The sequence below is a fragment of the Podarcis filfolensis genome (genome assembly GCF_964270895.1).
Source record: "Podarcis filfolensis genome assembly, chromosome: 8".
NCBI lineage: Eukaryota > Metazoa > Chordata > Lepidosauria > Squamata > Lacertidae > Podarcis > Podarcis filfolensis.
Window position 1 is genome coordinate 12,075,218 of NC_139611.1, and position 17,328 is coordinate 12,092,545.

Genomic DNA, 17,328 nt, shown 5'->3' on the forward strand with positions numbered 1-17,328 from the left:
TTCGGCAATTCACTCAAAAATGGTGCCAAATGCTTGCAAATGCTCCCCTGAAAGGTTTGGCGGTCGAAACAGAAGGCTTTCTATGACAGGACAAGAAATCAGCCCTCGACAACTTAACCAGCAGAAAAATATTTTTTTGAAAAAATCTCTATGCCCCGGGGTCACAATTTCATAAAAAATCTGACTTTCGGCAATTCACTCAAAAATGGTTCCAAACAGTTGCAAATGCTCCCCTGAGAGGTTTGGCTGACGAAACAGAAGTTTTTTTATCAGATGACAAGAAATCAGCCCTCGACAACTTAACCGGCAGATTTTTTATTTTTTTTTTGAAAAAATCTGTAAGTCCCGGGGTCACAATTTCATCAAAAATCTGACTTTCGTGAATTCACTCAAAAATGGTGCCAAACGGTTGCAAATGCTCCCCTGAAAGGTTTAGCGGTCGAAACAGAAGTTTTTTTATCACATGACAAGAAATCAGCCCTCAACAACTTAACCGGCAGAAAAATGTTTTTTTGAAAAAAACCCTAAGCCCCGGGGTCACAATTTCATAAAAAATCTGACTTTCGGCAATTCACTCAAAAATGGTGCCAAACGGGTGCAAAAGATCCCCTGAAAGGTTTGGCGGTTGAAACAGAAAGCTTTTTTATCACAGGAAAAGAAATCAGCCGTCAACAACTTAACCGGCAGAAATTTTTTTTTAAAAAAATCCCTAAGCCCCGGGGTCACAATTTCATCAAAAATCTGACTTTCGGGAATTCACTCAAAAATGGTGCCAAACGGTTGCAAATGCTCCCCTGAAAGGTTTGGCGGTCGAAACAGAAAGCTTTTTTATCAGAGGAAAAGAAATCAGCCGTCGACAACTTAACCGGCAGAATTTTTTTTTTTGGAAAAAATCCTTCAGCCCCGGGGTCACAATTTCATTAAAAATCTGACTTTCGGCAATTCACTCAAAAATGGTGCCAAACGGGTCCAAATGATCCCCTGAGAGGTTTGACGGTCAAAACAGAAGGCTTTTTATCACAGGACAAGAAATCACCCCTCGACAACTTAACTGGCAAAAAAATTTTTTTTAAAAAAATCCGTAAGCCCCGGGGTCACAATTTCAGAAACAATCTAACTTTCGGCAATTCACTCAAAAATGGGGCCCAACGGTTGCAAATGCTGCCCTGAAAGGTTTGGCGGTCGAAACAGAATGCTTTTTATCACAGAAAAAGAAATCAGCCCCGGACAACTTAACCGGCAGAAAAAGATTTTTTTGAAAAAATCCCTAAGCCCCCCGGGGTCACAATTTCAGAAAAAATCTGACTTTCGTCAATTCACTCAAAAATGGTACCCAAAGGTTGCAAGTGCTCCCCTGAAAGGTTTGGCGATCGAAACAAAAGGCTTTTTATCACAGGACAAGAAATCAGACCTCGACAACTTATCCGGCAGAAAAATAATTTTTTGAAAAGATCCCTAAGCCCCGGGGTGACAATTTCAGAAAAAAATCTGACTTTCGGCAATTCACTCAAAAATGTTACCCAAAGGCTGCAAATGCTCCCCTGAAAGGTTTGGCGGACGAAACAGAAAGATTTTTATCACAAGACAAGAAATTAGACCTAGACAATTTAACCAGCGGAAATTTTTTTTTTTGAAAAAATCCCTAAGCCCCGGGGTCACAATTTCAGAAAAAAATCTGACTTTCGGCAATTCACTCAAAAATGGTGCCCAACGGTTGCCAATGCTCCCCTGAAAAATTTGGAGGTCGAAACAGAAGGCTTTTTATCACAGGACAAGAAATCAGACCTCGACAACTTAACCAGCGGAAAAATGATTTTTAGAAAAAATCCCAAAGCCTTGGGGTCACAATTTCAGAAAAAATGTGACTTTCGGCAATTCACTCAAAAATGGTACCCAACGGTTGCAAATGCTCCCCTGAAAGGTTTGGCGGTCTGAACAGAAGGCTTTTTATCACAGGACAAGAAATCAGACCTCGACAATTTAACTGGCGGAAGAAGATTTTTTTGAAAAAATCCGTAAGCCCCGGGGTCACAATTTCATCAAAAATCTGACTTTCGGCAATTCACTCAAAAATGGTACCCAACGGTTGCAAATGCTCCCCTGAAAGGTTTGGCGGTCTGAACAGAAGGCTTTTTATCACAGGACAAGAAATCAGACCTTGAAAACTTAACCGCCGGAAGAAGATTTTTTTGAAAAAATCCCTAAGCCCTGAAATCTGACTTTCGGCAATTCGCTCAAAAATGGTGCCCAATGGTTGCAAATGCTCCCCGGAAAGGTTTGGCGGACTTAACAGAAAGATTTTTATCACAGGAGAAGAAATTAGACCTCAACAATTTAACCGGCGGAAAATTTTTTTTAAAAAAAAATCCCTAAGCCCCGGGGTCACAATTTCAGAAAAAATGTGAATTTTGGCAATTCAAACAGAAATGGTGCCCAACGGATGCAAATGCTACCCTGAAAGGTTTAGCGGTCGAAACAGAAAGATTTTTATCACAGGAGAAGAAATTAGACCTCGACAATTTAACTGGCGAAAAATTTTTTTTTTAAAAAAATCCCTAAGCCCCGGGGTCACAATTTCAGAAAAAAATCTGACTTTCGGCAATTCACTCCAAAATGGTGCCCAATGGTTGCAAATGCTCCCCTGAAAGGTTTGGCGGTCGAAACAGAAGGCTTTTTATCACAGGACAAGAAATCAGTCCTCAGCAACTTAACCGGCGGAAAAATATTTTTTTGAAAAAATCCCTGCCTTGGCTTCCTCTTTAGCCTCACGCAGCCTCTCCCAGCTGGAGAGGCTGCGCGCGGCTTTGGTAATTCCCCCACCTCCCTCAAAAGCCTGCAGGAGCTGCACACTCCTTAACAGAGCACACAGCTCCTGCAGGCTTTTCTACAAGGAAGGAGAAGGGACTGCATGGCCACGTCAGTCCCTTCTCCCTCCTGGGGAAAAGCCCGCAAGAGCTTGTGTGCGGCTCTTGGGGGCTTTTCCTGCCTGCCTCCCCCCTGCATTCACTCCCATAGGACACACAGACTTTCCCCCTTAGTTTTTAAGAGGTAAAAACTGTGTCCTATAGAGCGAAAAATACGGTAATCCTGTGCTAATCCCCTCCTCCATAATCAATTGCTTTCAAAAGCCCCCCAGTCCATTTCTATGGTGGTGGTGCTTGGGGTCTTCGAAGGATGGGAGGCAATAAAACCATTTTACAAAAGTGCTTCTCCTCTCTCCTATCAGCATCCCATCCACAGCTTCTTTGGATACGGCTGATCTTCCTCCTGAAAGCGTCAGCAAGGACCAGCTGAAGGACAGACTTGCGGATGTCGTCGCAACAATGAAGAGTGGGAAGATCCAAAGGAAGGGGCTCCAATATCTTTCCGCCCTCCTGCAGAAGATCCAGGAAAATGTGAGTTACTGAAGGGAAGCACTGCAACCATGCAGGGCTGTCAAGGCCTTCAGGCTGCTGCTTCTAGGCCCACCCTGCATGGTGCCCAAGGGACAATTAGGCATCCCAGCACATACTCAATTTGGAGAACAGAGCTGGGCCATAGTGAGTAAAACGGCTGAGAAAAGAAGAAGAAAGCAAACATCAGGAAAAGAGGGGTGGGAAGTCAAAAAGAAATGGATTTTTTTCTGTAGAGGATGCTAAACGTTTTGGAATGTTTGGAAGGTTTAATAAAAATGTTATAGGAAAAATGGTGATGGGTTGCTTCTCTTATCAGTCCCTTCTCTGGGTTCATCATCAACCTTTTATTCGACCGTCAGTCAGAAAAAAGTACATTTGTCAATACACAGTTAAAACATCCAGGAAGATTTTAGAACTTAGCCAACACTAAAATGGGCTAAACAGATAGCCCCATATCAATACAGTCAATTATAGTCTTGCGACGCTTAAAAGCTAAAAAAGGAAATTTGGCCACCAAGGAAGGTATAGCTCTAGTGACATTATTCAGCAGGTGTAAAACCTGGTCTTCTCCGGGTAGGAAGCTAAATTGACATAGGTGTGGGTCTATAAAATTTTGTCTTAGCTCTGCATAAGAAGGGCAAGTCAAGAGAATGTGTTCGGTGGACTCAACCACACCCATGGCACAATGACAGGTTCTCTGGGCGTATGGTACTCCCCTGTACCTTCCCCACAATATCGCAGAGTCAAGGACATTTAATCTAGCCGCTGTAAGAAGTCTGCGGTATTCAACTTAGTGTATTTCTGCAAGGTAGGGGGCTGGTATGGTCCGATAAATCTGGTCCCCTAGGAACATCCCTGGTTTTACCAGGGCTATGTCCTCTTGTCTGGCAATGTCACTCAGTCTCCGGGAGATCACAGCTCTAGCTTGATTGTACGTCATAGACTCAAAGTAAAGGTGAGACAATCTGCAGGATTGAACCTCGTTAATGACCTCCCTTTCCCACGATGATTGGAAATCGTCCCTCAATATCAAGGGGGCAATACCCACTGGTTTAAAACAAAGCTTGAGCCATAGCCAGAGCTTCGTCTTCAAGGCCACATACCGTAGAGCTTGCCAGCCGACCTCTAATCTCATAACCGCACCCGCTACCGAGGGGGGAATCCTAAGGATGGCTCTAAGGAATTGCGTTTGGATAGAATCCAGTTTCAAAAAATCCCTACGGGAGCCTAAAGAGATGCCCACCAAAAGAAGGGGGAGGACTTTCATTTGAAAGAGTCTCAAAGCTATCTTCACTGATTGAGCCTGATTCTTAGCATATAGAGATCTAACCTGGATGGCTGCTTTAGATGCATTAGTTGTTATATAGTCTCTATGGGCCAGAAAAGACCTATTTGACCGTATTACTTGTCCCAGATATTTAAAGCAGTCAACCTGCTCTAGGGGGATCCCGTTCATCGACCATCGATGGAGTCTCGGTCGGGCAGAGAAGACCATGATCTTGGTCTTAGCATAGTTAGGTTGGAGCTCATGCTGATCACAGTATTCATGTAGAGCTTGCAACATTCTCCTCAGTCCAATAGGGGATCTGGCAAGAAGTGCAGCATCATCCGCATACAGAAGAACATTCAGAGATCGGCCTGCTAATTTGGGGGGGTGGAAAGCATCATTGGCCATGTGAGTCACCAGTGAGTTAATGTAAAAGCTAAACAATGCTGGGGCCAATAGACAACCCTGTCTTACCCCTCTAGTGGTGGTAACAGGGTTGGAGACTAGGCCTTTATTGTCTAGGTTTGTCTGGGTTTCTTCTCAGCCATCGGTAGCGGTTCCTGCATCCTCCTTTGGCCAACTGGTGGCGATTTCCTGCCTTTGTGCATTGGATCCGGACCCAGAGAGCAGGCAGCGGGCAGCAGAGGCTCTCTGCCATCTTCTGCCCATCCTGCGGTGCAACGAAGGTAAGACTAGAAGAATGTATGGGGAGGGGGTGAGCAAGACGCAAACTAACCCTTTGGCTTTCCTTTGCAGAGATGCTGGCACGAACGTCATGGAACCAAACACTTATCACCAGAGCTGAGAAGGTCCTCAAATCCACCGGAGAACCGGTTCCTGAATTGTTCGTGAATAATTGTTGCTCTCTTGCCAGGGTAAGTCGCTGTCTCTCAAGCCACATGTTCCGGGTTCCGCAGAGGCAGCACCTGGGCTTTCTGCTCCCTAGCCCTGCCCTGTGGGCATCTCTGACCTTCCTCTCTTGATTCAGGTCTTTGGCACCTTTCTCCCTGCAGAGCAGCTCTTGGAGGCCATGTGCTTCCTGGCCAGAGACCTGGTTGTCGAGAGCAGCTTCAACCCACTGGATATCTCCCACTTACTGCAAGAATTCATCAAGCAGTTTGGCGGCACAAAAGTGGAGGTAAGGCGTCTGCAAAGGTAGGAGAGAAGAAGATTCTCTGCTTTGGTGTAGGGGAAGCCACCTCATGCCATTGGGCGGCCAGGACACATGTTAGTTGAGAGGGGCCTGGCAATGTCAGGACAAGAATCTCAGCCAAGGGTCCTGAGAAACATGGGTTCAGGGATCGGGAATCCTCCTCCTTCTGGGAGCAGACTGGCAAGCTTCTTCTCTTGGCCCACAATGGATAGGGGAACTGGCGCCCTGGAGCTGCCTGGGTTCAATACTTCCAAGGACTCTGAGTGGTACCTTGGAAGGAAGATGGCTGTGGTGGCACAGGTCAAGGGTCCCTCTTTCAATGAGGGATGGAGGGATCCACCTGCAGACAGCCCCGCTTCCTTGTACTCTCCAAGCAACCCTCTCCTTTTCTCTGACAGGTGAAGGTGCTGCTGGAGGCCTTCTATAAGATCAGCCAGGGGCCTACAGTGCAAGGCAGAAGCATGGCCGTCTTCGCTTTGTCCATCATGTCACACCACCACATGGAGAAAGTGGTTGAATATCTCCTCCAGTTTCCCTTTGGGTATGGAGCCCTCCAGGTTGTACTGGGCTAAGGGGAAGGTTGGCAAGCTGCAGGGCTTGCTCAGAAAGCCCTTGCTGCCATTTCCTCTCTCTGGAGCATGGCAGCAAGCAGGAGACTTGAATCTGACCATTGCTCTTGTTTTTGCATTCACAGAGACTGCGAGAGAGTGTGGAAGGAGGTTTTAGCATCGGCCGACCCAGAACAACTGATCCATCTCATGGCCGAGCAGATATACCAAAGCCCCTTGGCGGAATCTGCCACCCAAGTGGTAAGGACCAACCACCTGCTTTCTGGCTTCCTTCTTCCCAGGGTAATATCAAGGGGTTCCTGTATTCTGCAGGAAGGCAGATAAAGTGACTGCAATGAGATTTTGGAAGGAAAAAGGGCACCAGAACCGTGGAAAGAGGCTTATATTACACTATATTACACTAATACCGAAAACGGAAACTGAAAAGACTCAACTTAAGAACTACCGTCCAATATCCTTACTAAATGTGGATTACAAAATTTTTGCTGACATTTTGGCCAAGAGATTGAAAAAAGTATTGATGGAAGAGATTCATAAGGACCAAGCGGGCTTTCTCCCGGGAAGACATTTGTCTGACAATTTGAGGAACGTAATTGATATCTTGGAAAAATTAGAAGTGAATATAAACACTAAAGCAGTTCTGATATTTGTGGATGCGGAGAAAGCCTTTGACAATATTTCTTGGAGTTTTATGAAAAAGAACTTACAGGGTATGGGGGTAGGCCAAGGTTTTGAGAATGGTATAGGTGCAATATATTCTGAACAAAAGGCTAAATTAATTGTAAATAATGTGGTTACGGAACAATTTAAGATAGAGAAAGGGACACGACAGGGATGCCCAATTTCCCCATTGCTTTTTATTTCGGTCCTGGAGGTCCTGCTGAACATGATTAGAAGGGACCGGTTGGTTAAAGGTATACAGGTCGGAGCTAAACAGTATAAATTGAGAGCATTTGCAGATGACCTAGTTTTGACCTTACAGGAGCCTGAATCTAGTACTAAAAGAGTTTTAGAACTAATTCAAGAATTTGGCCAAGTGGCAGGATTTAAACTGAATAAGTCGAAAACTAAGGTTTTAGAGAAAAACTTAACACCGATTGAAAGAGAGAAGTATCAGAATGAAACAGGTTTAACTGTTGTGAATAAAGTGAAATACCTGGGGATCAATATGACAGCTAAAAATGGGAATTTGTTTAAAGATAACTATGAAAAATGTTGGATAGAAGTGAAAAAAGATTTAGAAATTTGGTCAAATTTGAAGCTTTCCTTGTTGGGTCGAATCGCAGTTATAAAGATGAATGTATTGCCTAGAATGTTGTTTTTGTTTCAAACATTGCAAATTGTGGACAAGATGGACTGTTTCAAGAAGTGGCAGAAAGACATTTCTAAATTTGTCTGGCAGGGCAAGAAGCCAAGAATAAAATTTAAGATATTAACTGATGCAAAAGAAAGGGGTGGATTTGCCCTGCCAGACTTTAAACTTTATTATGAATCAGCAGCGTTTTGCTGGCTGAAAAACTGGCTACTTCTTGAGAACACAGACATTTTGGATTTAGAAGGTTTTAACAATGTTTTTGGGTGGCATGCATATTTGTGGTATGACAAGGTTAAAGCACATAAAGCATTTAAAAACCATATTGTCAGGAAAGCATTGTTTAATGTCTGGACAAGATACAAAGACTTATTGGAAAATAAAACTCCAAGGTGGTTGTCACCAATGGAAGCGAAAGCTCAGAAAAAGCTCAATATGGAGGCCAAATGGCCGAAATATTGGGAGATCTTGGAACAAGAAGGAGATAGATGGAAACTTCAGAGTTTTGAGAAATTAAAAAATAAAGTGCGAGACTGGTTACATTATTTTCAGATAATGGAGGCCTTTAATTTGGACAAAAAAATCGGCTTCCAGGTGGAAAAATCAAAATTAGAAACAGAACTGTTAGAACCCAAAACTAAGATTTTGTCAAAGATGTATAACTTGCTGTTGAAATGGAATACTCAGGATGAAACGGTGAAATCTGCTATGATTAAATGGGCACAAGACGTTGGACATAACATTATGTTTGCTGACTGGGAACAGTTGTGGACCACAGGTATGAAATTTACGGCATGTAATGCCTTAAGAGAAAATATTATGAAAATGATATACAGGTGGTACATGACCCCAGTCAAGCTTGCAAAAATTTATCATTTGCCCGATAATAAATGTTGGAAATGTAAAGAAAATGAAGGTACATTCTTTCACCTTTGGTGGACGTGCCCTAGGATTAAGGCTTTCTGGGAAATGGTTTATAATGAATTTAAAAAGGTATTTAAATATACCTTTGTGAAGAAACCAGAGGCCTTTCTCTTGGGCATGGTCGGCCAATTGGTGTTAAAAAAGGATAGAACTTTTTTTATGTATGCTAAAACAGCAGCAAGAATACTCATCGCAAAGTATTGGAAGACGCAAGATCTACCCACTCTGGAAGAATGGCAGACGAAGTTGATTGACTTTATGGGATTGGCAGAAATGACTGGCAGAATCCGTGACCAGGGAGAAGAGTCGGCAGAAGAAGAATGGAAGAAATTCAAGGACTACTTACAAAAATACTGCAATATTAATGAATGTTGAGTGATGTTGGATTGAAATCAAGCCGTTTCTAGCTGTAATGGTACAAAAGAATATGAAAAAATGGTCCTTTTTTTCTTTGTATATAAGTAAAAGTTTAAGCTACAATAATTTAAGAAGATGGATAGAAAATAAGGGGTTTTTTAATTGTAATGCTATGAGATAAGGATTTGCTGGATAAACAATTTGAACTGGAATACAAGAAGGGGAGGCATGAGGAGGTCAGGGAAATATGTTATTGAAAAATAAGTGTGATGGGATGATGAGCTGCTTGTGCGTAAAATCCTGATCCCTCAGAGTTTGGCTAAGTTCCCAAACCTCTGTCTGTGATGGAGCTCCTTAAGCGTGGCTCCATCAATCGCTCGTTGAATCGGACAGTGGGCGTTTACGGAACTTCTTCCAGCATAAAAGCTCCTTAACGGAAACACGTCTTCTGGACTCTCGGCGTGACAGTTTCCGCCGAGGAGTGGGTGTTCCTAAGGGAGGTCCTGAAACCCCCCCACTGTTCTCGCTAGAAGTATCTCTGAGCTCTCCCTCCGACTCACTTTCCCTTGGAACTCCACTTCTCCCCCTGCTGGTCCCCTCCTCCGCTGAGTGGTCTCTCTCACCCTCCATGAGCCCTTTCACCTCCTTCGTCTCAGATGACAGTTCCCTGACATCCACCTCCCCTCCAGGGCCCCCTTCACCCCCTTCCCTCCCCTCCTCTGCGGGAGGCGAGGGAGCAAAACCCCTGAAGGAACCTCCCTCATCTTCCGAAGTTTCGAACACTTCCCTCCACCTTTTGCTGTTCCCGGTTTCCAAGTACTCCTCCTCCTCGGAGTCGGTACCTCCTTCCAACTCCGATTCCCTGAATCCCTCCAGTTCCTCCTCATCGTCGGTGGTGCCAAAGTACTCCCTTCGGAACCTCGCTACTGGCTGAGGTTTCCTGGGGAACCTTTGGTGGAACGTTTCGATCAAGACCTCGTCATGGACCTCCTCTGCCTTCACCCAGGTGTTTTCTGACTCTGGTTCCCCTTCCCACGCGACCAAATACTCCACCTGATTCCCCTTCCACCTGGAGTCGATGATTTCCGCCACATAGTTGCGGCTTTCCCTTTCTTCTATGGCTGGCCCCCGTGTGGATACCCCTTCACCTTCCCCCCGGTATGGTGACAGTAATGACCTGTGGAATACTGGGTGCAGTTTCATGTGGTTCGGTAACCGGAGTCTGAAAGCCACTGGGTTGATCTGTTGGATGACCTCAAATGGTCCCAATCTTTTGGGTCTCAATTTCTTGCAACCCCCCTTGTACGGCAACCCTTGGGTTGATAGCCAGACCCGACTCCCCACCCTAATTGTTTCACCTTCCCTTCTGCTCTTGTCTGCCTGCCTCTTATATTCTTCTTTGGCCCTTTCTAAGTGGTGTTGGAGTTGACGATGGATCGCTTCCATTTCTTCTACAAAAAGTTCAGCGGCCGGAACACTCCATCTCTCTCCTCCTTCCCCTGGAAACGCCCTGGGGTGGCACCCATAATTAGCCAAAAATGGGCTCATCCCGGTGGACACATTCTCTGCATTATTGTAAGCAAATTCCGCTAGTGCCAACTTTTCGACCCAATCGTTTTCTCTGTCATTGACATAGCACCTCAGGTATTGTTGAAGGATACCGTTTGCCCTCTCCGCCTGCCCATTGGTCTCAGGGTGCCTGGCAGTCGAAAAGTTGACCTCTACGTGCAACAAGCTCATAAGCTTCCTCCAGAATCTGGACGTGAACTGTTTCCCTCTGTCGGACACCAGCCTCAAGGGGGCGCCATGCAGCCTAAAAATATGTTCTACAAACAATTTCGCTGTCTCTTCCGCCGTGACTGCATGTGAGCAAGCTACAAAGTGACCCATCTTAGTTAACTGGTCTACTACGACTAGTATGGCGGTTTTCCCCTGGGATTTGGGCAGATCAGTCATAAAATCTATCGACACCGCCTCCCACGGTCGTTCTGGTGTGGGTAACGGTTCTAATAAACCCGCTGGTGCCCGCCTTTCTCCTTTGGCTCTCTGGCATTGGTCACACCTTCTCACATACTCCCGTACATCCTCCCTCACCTTGGGCCACCAAAACTCCCTGGTCACCAACCACATGGTCTTGTGTTGCCCAAAATGCCCCGCTGTGGGATTGTCGTGCAACTGTTTGAGTACTCTCCCCCTCAATTCCCCTTCGGGTATATATAGTGCCCCTTTGTAATACAATGCCCCGTTTCTTTCTTCAAAACCTCCGGGGTCTTCTCCCTCTCTCCTTAAACCTCTGAGCTTATCCTGGGCGTACTCATCATTGACCGTCCCCTCTACCAGTTCTCTTTGCCCCACCCAGGCCGCACCACACACCCAGTGGTCCTCTGGGATAATATGTCTCTCTTCTGGCGCTCCCTCCCCCTCCAAATATTCAGGTTTGCGAGAGAGAGCGTCCGCTCTGATGTTTTCTGGACCTGGCACGTAGCAGATTTCAAAATGGAATTTGGAGAACTCCTGGGCCCATCTCACTTGTCGTTGGTTGAGCACTCGTGCTGTTCTCCAATACTCCAAATTCTTGTGGTCCGTACACACTTGCACCTTATGCTGTGCGCCAATTAGTAAGTGTCTCCATCTCCGGAACGCTTCGTGAATGGCGAGTAGTTCTCGGTCATATACCGTGTAGTTCCTCTCGGATTTGTTCAGCTTACGCGAAAAGAAGGCACACGGTCTCCATTCCGACTTATTGCTCCCTGGCTGAAGCAGCACTGCCCCCACCGCCCGGTCTGAGGCATCAGTTTCCACTCTCATGGGTTTTTGTAAATCCACATGCAGGAGCTGTTCTTCCGAAGCGAATGCCTTTTTCAATTCCTCAAAAGCGTGCTCCGCCTCTGCCGTCCAAACGAATTTCTTCTTGCTGCTTAGACAGTCCGTGATGGGAGCCGTTAAGTGGGCAAAGTTCTTGATGAATTTACGGTAAAAGTTCCCAAACCCTAAGAACCTTTGCACATCTTTTTTGGTTTTCGGTGTCTTCCATTCCAGCACCGCCTGGACCTTGCCTGGATCCATGGCTAATCCCTTGTCTGATAAGCGGTACCCCAGGAATTCCACCTCCTTGGTGTGGAACTGACACTTCTCCAATTTCACCCACAACTGGTTTGCTTGCAGCTGGCTCAGCACTTCCCTGACATCCTTCACATGCTGCTCCTCATTCTCCGAATATATCAGCACGTCATCGAGGAATGCCACGCAATTCTTGTAGAGCAAAGGTCCCAGTACATGGTTCATGAGCGATTGAAAACAGGCGGAGCCTGATTGCAATCCGAATGGCATAACGCGATATTCGAAAGCCCCTAGGGGGGTGAACATCGTTGTCTTCCATTCATCCCCCTTCTTTATTCGTATCGGGTTGTACGCTCCTCTCAAGTCCAGTTTCGTGAATATCTTTCCCTTCCTCACCCTGGTCAAAATGTCATCAATCCTGGGCATGGGGAAAGTCACTGGTTCTGACACGGCATTCAGGGCCCGGTAGTCCACGACCAATCTCGGTTTATCCGTGTTTTTTTTGTCCACAAAAAACACTGGACTGCCCCCCACCGCTCTGGACTCTCTGATGAAACCTCTCTTCAGGTTTTTGTCAATAAACTCCCTCAACTCCTGCATTTCCCTGTCTGACATGGCGTACAGCTTGCCCACGGGTAGCTGGGCCCCAGGGACCAGGTTAATCTGGCAGTCAAAGTCTCTATGCGGTGGTAGTTTATCTGCTTCCCTTTCGCTGAAGACCTTGCTCAGGTCAGCGTATTGTTTGGGCACCTTCCCTTTGTTCGCCACTTCCGTCCCTGCTATGGAGGCTTTTGCCCCTTCTGGCACCTTTCCCTCTTTGCAGTGTTCCAGGCAATGTCCTGACCCAAAGGACACCACTCTCTGATGCCAGCCCACTAGCGGGTCATGCAACGCTAGCCAGCTCATTCCCAAAATGACTGGCGCCCCTCCCAGGGTGGCTACATTGAACGCTATCCTTTCGGTGTGCCTTGCCACCCTCATAACCATTGGGACGGTCTGTAGGCTAACTTCTCCCCCCAACAGCTCCCTCCCATCGATCGTGGTGACCTGCAGGGGGTTGCTTAAAGGGAGTGTCTGTATCTGGTGTTCCGCTGCAAACTCCTTGCTCATAAAATTACAGGAGCTGCCTGAGTCTAACAGCGCCTTGGTCTTTAGTGGGTATCCGTTTGCCAGCTCTAGCAACACCTCTATTACTAGGGCTGGTCTTGGAGGTTCCGGAGTGGGCACTTTTACTGCTCCTTGGCCTGTCTGCAGTGCCCTGACAGAGGCAGACAGGCGTTGGCTTTTACTGGCTCCTGGACTTCCTCCTCCTTTCCCCCAACAGCCCCCGCCATCCCTTGCCATTCCTTTCTTTGCGGGCAGACTCTGGCAAAGTGACCTGGCTGCTGGCAGAGGTAACATTTCTTGGCGCTTTTTCCCTCCTTCTTCCTCCCTTCACTGGGATTTGAAACTGCGCGCGCGCGCGCTGTTCCAACTTCCATCGGCTCTCCGGGCGGGAAACTTGGCTCTGGAATCTCTGGAATGCGGAAATCCCTCCAACGCTCTCCTTTCCCCTCCCGCTTCTCCAAGGCTCTTGCCTCCTGGCGCGCTCCAATGGTCAGCGCTGATTTGGTCAGCTGGTCCATAGACTCCGCCCTGGGCGCCCGGGAAAGTTCGTCTTTCACCGCCGAAGAAAGCCCCTCTTCAAATAGCATTTGAATGGGTTCCGCCGATAGGTCCCACCCCAATCTATGTATCAACATTGTAAACTCAGTCCAGTACTCACGAACCGATCGGCTCCCCTGTTTGCAAGCCATCAATTGTCTGCGTACCAGTCCCTGTTCAATCTCGCTGGAAAACATCAAATCCATGGCGCGAAAAAACTTCCTCGCGTCCTTCAGCATGTCACTATTCCCTGCCATCAGGGGCCTGACCCAGTCTCTCGCCCCTCCTTCGAGATGGCCAATCACAAACGCCACTCGCGACGCCTCATCGGGAAAGTCATTAAACTGCAGTTCAAGAGCATACTGCATCTCTGTCCTAAAGGCTTGGTAGTTCCTGGGGTCCCCCCCAAACTTCTGCACCATTCCTGGCATCTTTCTTGCTAGTGTAGCGCCTTTTGCCTTTTCTGCATCCTGCGCCCTCCTTTCTTCTAGCCTCGCCGTTTGCATTGCTAGCTGGAGTTCCAACATTCTGTACCTTTCTTCCAGAGTTGGACCTCCTCCAGCTCCTCCTGCTCCTCCGGCTCCGGCTGGGTCACTCATGATGCCTCTCTGCACAAGCTGCTTTCAGGGACTGTCCGATTGCTGTGATGGGATGATGAGCTGCTTGTGCGTAAAATCCTGATCCCTCAGAGTTTGGCTAAGTTCCCAAACCTCTGTCTGTGATGGAGCTCCTTAAGCGTGGCTCCATCAATCGCTCGTTGAATCGGACAGTGGGCGTTTACGGAACTTCTTCCAGCATAAAAGCTCCTTAACGGAAACACGTCTTCTGGACTCTCGGCGTGACAGTTTCCGCCGAGGAGTGGGTGTTCCTAAGGGAGGTCCTGAAACCCCCCCACTGTTCTCGCTAGAAGTATCTCTGAGCTCTCCCTCCGACTCACTTTCCCTTGGAACTCCACTTCTCCCCCTGCTGGTCCCCTCCTCCGCTGAGTGGTCTCTCTCACCCTCCATGAGCCCTTTCACCTCCTTCGTCTCAGATGACAGTTCCCTGACAATAAGTTATGAACTTTATGCGTTTTTATTATTTTTTCTTTTTAATTTTTTCTTTGTTTGTATAAAATGGAAAATTCCAATAAATATCTTATAAAAAAAAGAGAGAGAACCCAACTACAGTTCTTTTAGGTTCCCCGGGCATTTACCTCCTATGATAGGTTGGTCTCGGCCGAAACCCTTCTAAGGGTATATGGGTATATGCCACAGCTGCCTTGGTAAGCATGTACCCAAACGGGTATGTACCAATCATGAAAATACAAGGGGATATGACATCCGTAATCCTCCAATAACTCTACCCACTTATCAATTATGTTCCCTAGCCCATCCACATTCCTTACTACTATCTGTACAGCGGGTCTGTATTTAAATCTGGCACAAATTGAGGACTGGCTGATAATTCAACTTGTAAAGATCCTCCCATCTGCCGTTGCAGTTCCTCAATCTTCGGGTGTGCGTAGACTCACTGGCTTCCGGTGCAGTGAGAACAGACCGGGTGTCTGGGGCTCGTGCCCTAACCCACTCCCGGTGGGGCTAGGGGCAGGGGTTCCTGGTGATTTTCAACTTCAGGGGGTCCGAAGGATTCTGCTCACAGTTCCAATGACCCTCAGACCGCTTCAGACGAGAATGATCAATCCAGGGGGTCACCTCGGCCACTTTCACCGTGGTAGGCGTTGCAAGCAAGATGGCGTTGCAAGCAAGTCCACGCCACTTAAGAGCCAATGGGTTGTTCTTCCACTCCTTCATCCACACCTCATCTCCAGGCTGTAAGGGCTGTATGGGTTCAGCCAGGCTGATTGGCGTACGTTCAAGGGCCCACCTGTTAAGAGAAATCAAAACACGAGAGAGAGACTGGATTTGTTCTGATGTACTCTGTCCTCCCGTTTGTACTAAGTCTGCTCTTATTTCTGTGGTAAGTGGAGGAGGTCTTCCATACAAAAGCTCAAAGGGAGAGAGCTTTAGCCTCTTGGTGGGTGCACATCTGATCCTGAGCAAGGCTACGGGTAGAAAGTCCACCCAATTGCCATGAGTTTCCTGGCACAATTTGGCCAGCTGTGATTTAAGAGTCCAGTTCATTCTTTCTGTCTTGCCGGAACTCTGTGGTCGGTAGGCAGCGTGCAGTTTCCATTGTATCTGCAGGGCTTTGCATACACCTTCCACTAACAAAGCGATAAAGGCTGGTCCATTATCACTGCCTATACTGCTTGGTAGCCCAAATCTCGGGATGATCTTGGTTAAGAGGTGCTTAACAACTTCCCGGGCTGTCTCAGTCCTTGTGAGATAGGCCTCAACCCACCCCGTCAGAGTATCCACAAAGACGAGTAGATAACGATAGCCTCTTGCCCTAGGCATTTCTGTGAATTCCACAATCATGTTCTCCATTGGCGTTAAGCCTGTCTACTGTACTCCTGGAGGAAGTACTGGGCCCTGCTTGGGGTTGTTTTTGGCACATAGGAGACACGTTCTTGACACGGCCTCAGCCAGCTGAGATAGCCTGGCGATATAGAATTGCCTGCCTAGGCCTTCTCGCAACGCTGTGGCTCCATAATGAGTGAACTCGTGGTACCGCTTCACCACTTCTCTGCCTAGGGTTTCTGGGACAAAAACTCGCTGATCTGGCAATATGAACCATCCTTTATGGGGAGGTAAACTGGTTCTTCCTTCCTGATGGGCCCATTTTGCTTCTCTCTCTGTATAAATGGGCTTCATTTCCTGCATATTAATAACTGTCGGCAAAAGGGAGGCTATCATAGATTCTGGTGGAGGTTCCTCCAGGGCTGATATCCTTGCTGCCTTGTCTGCCAAATGATTGCCCTTTGCCGTTTTGGTGGACTCCTGGCTGTGGCCCCGGCAGTGCATTACAACAATTTTCTCGGGTGCCCATACAGCTTCCAATAGATTTTCTAATTCTGGGCCGTATTTGAGAGCTTTGCCCTTTGTACCAATGAGTCCCTTCTCCTTCCATAGGGCTTCATGGGCATGCAGGGTTAAGAAGGCAAACTTTGAATCAGTATAGATATTGGCACAGCAGCCTGTTGATAGCTGTAGGGCCCTAGTGAATGCCACAATTTCTTGGGCCGTGTTTGGATGGATCATACCTTCCTGCTCCCATTTAATCTGAATTATCCTTATCATTCTTTCTTTGTCGCTTATCATCAGTTTATATAACATCCCTACTATCCCTTTCTTCGTCATTTGTCTTTTGTTCAGCATCATATCTATTTTCATGTGTGTCCTCATCGTTTCATCTGCTCTTTCCATTTTTATTAAATCATAAAGTCCTTGCACTTTCAGCCAATATTGTTTTCCTATTTTTTCTTTAAAAACTTTTTTTGTAATTAAATTCCCCTCTTCATCAAACATATCTTTTAATTTATAAAATCCCTGATCTTCTAATTTATTCCACCAACCAGGCTCCCTTTGACCCTCCTGCATATATTTTAACGGCATCCACCTTGAGTATGTTGGCATCCATTTTGTATTCCAGTTCTTCCAGATTCCTAACGCAGTTTTCCTTGGTCCTATTGTCTTCTTAAAAGCCGTGTTAATATCTCTATTAAATAGTCCTTCTCTTCCTATTCATTTATTTCATTCTCCAGT

The 17,328-nt window shown here is 46.6% G+C and overlaps 1 protein-coding gene across 1 annotated transcript; it reads left to right on the plus strand.

Moving 5' to 3' along the window:
• Nucleotides 1–3,223: 3,223 nt before the first annotated feature.
• On the plus strand, nucleotides 3,224–6,708 carry LOC310768119 (uncharacterized protein; the record flags this gene model as incomplete). Its single annotated transcript, XM_083625826.1, has 6 exons — nucleotides 3,224–3,395; nucleotides 5,207–5,348; nucleotides 5,419–5,537; nucleotides 5,651–5,800; nucleotides 6,214–6,356; nucleotides 6,510–6,708. Exons 1-6 carry the CDS (start codon nucleotides 3,324–3,326, stop codon nucleotides 6,706–6,708), a joined length of 825 nt encoding a protein of 274 aa, XP_083481952.1. The 5' UTR covers nucleotides 3,224–3,323.
• Nucleotides 6,709–17,328: the final 10,620 nt, after the last annotated feature.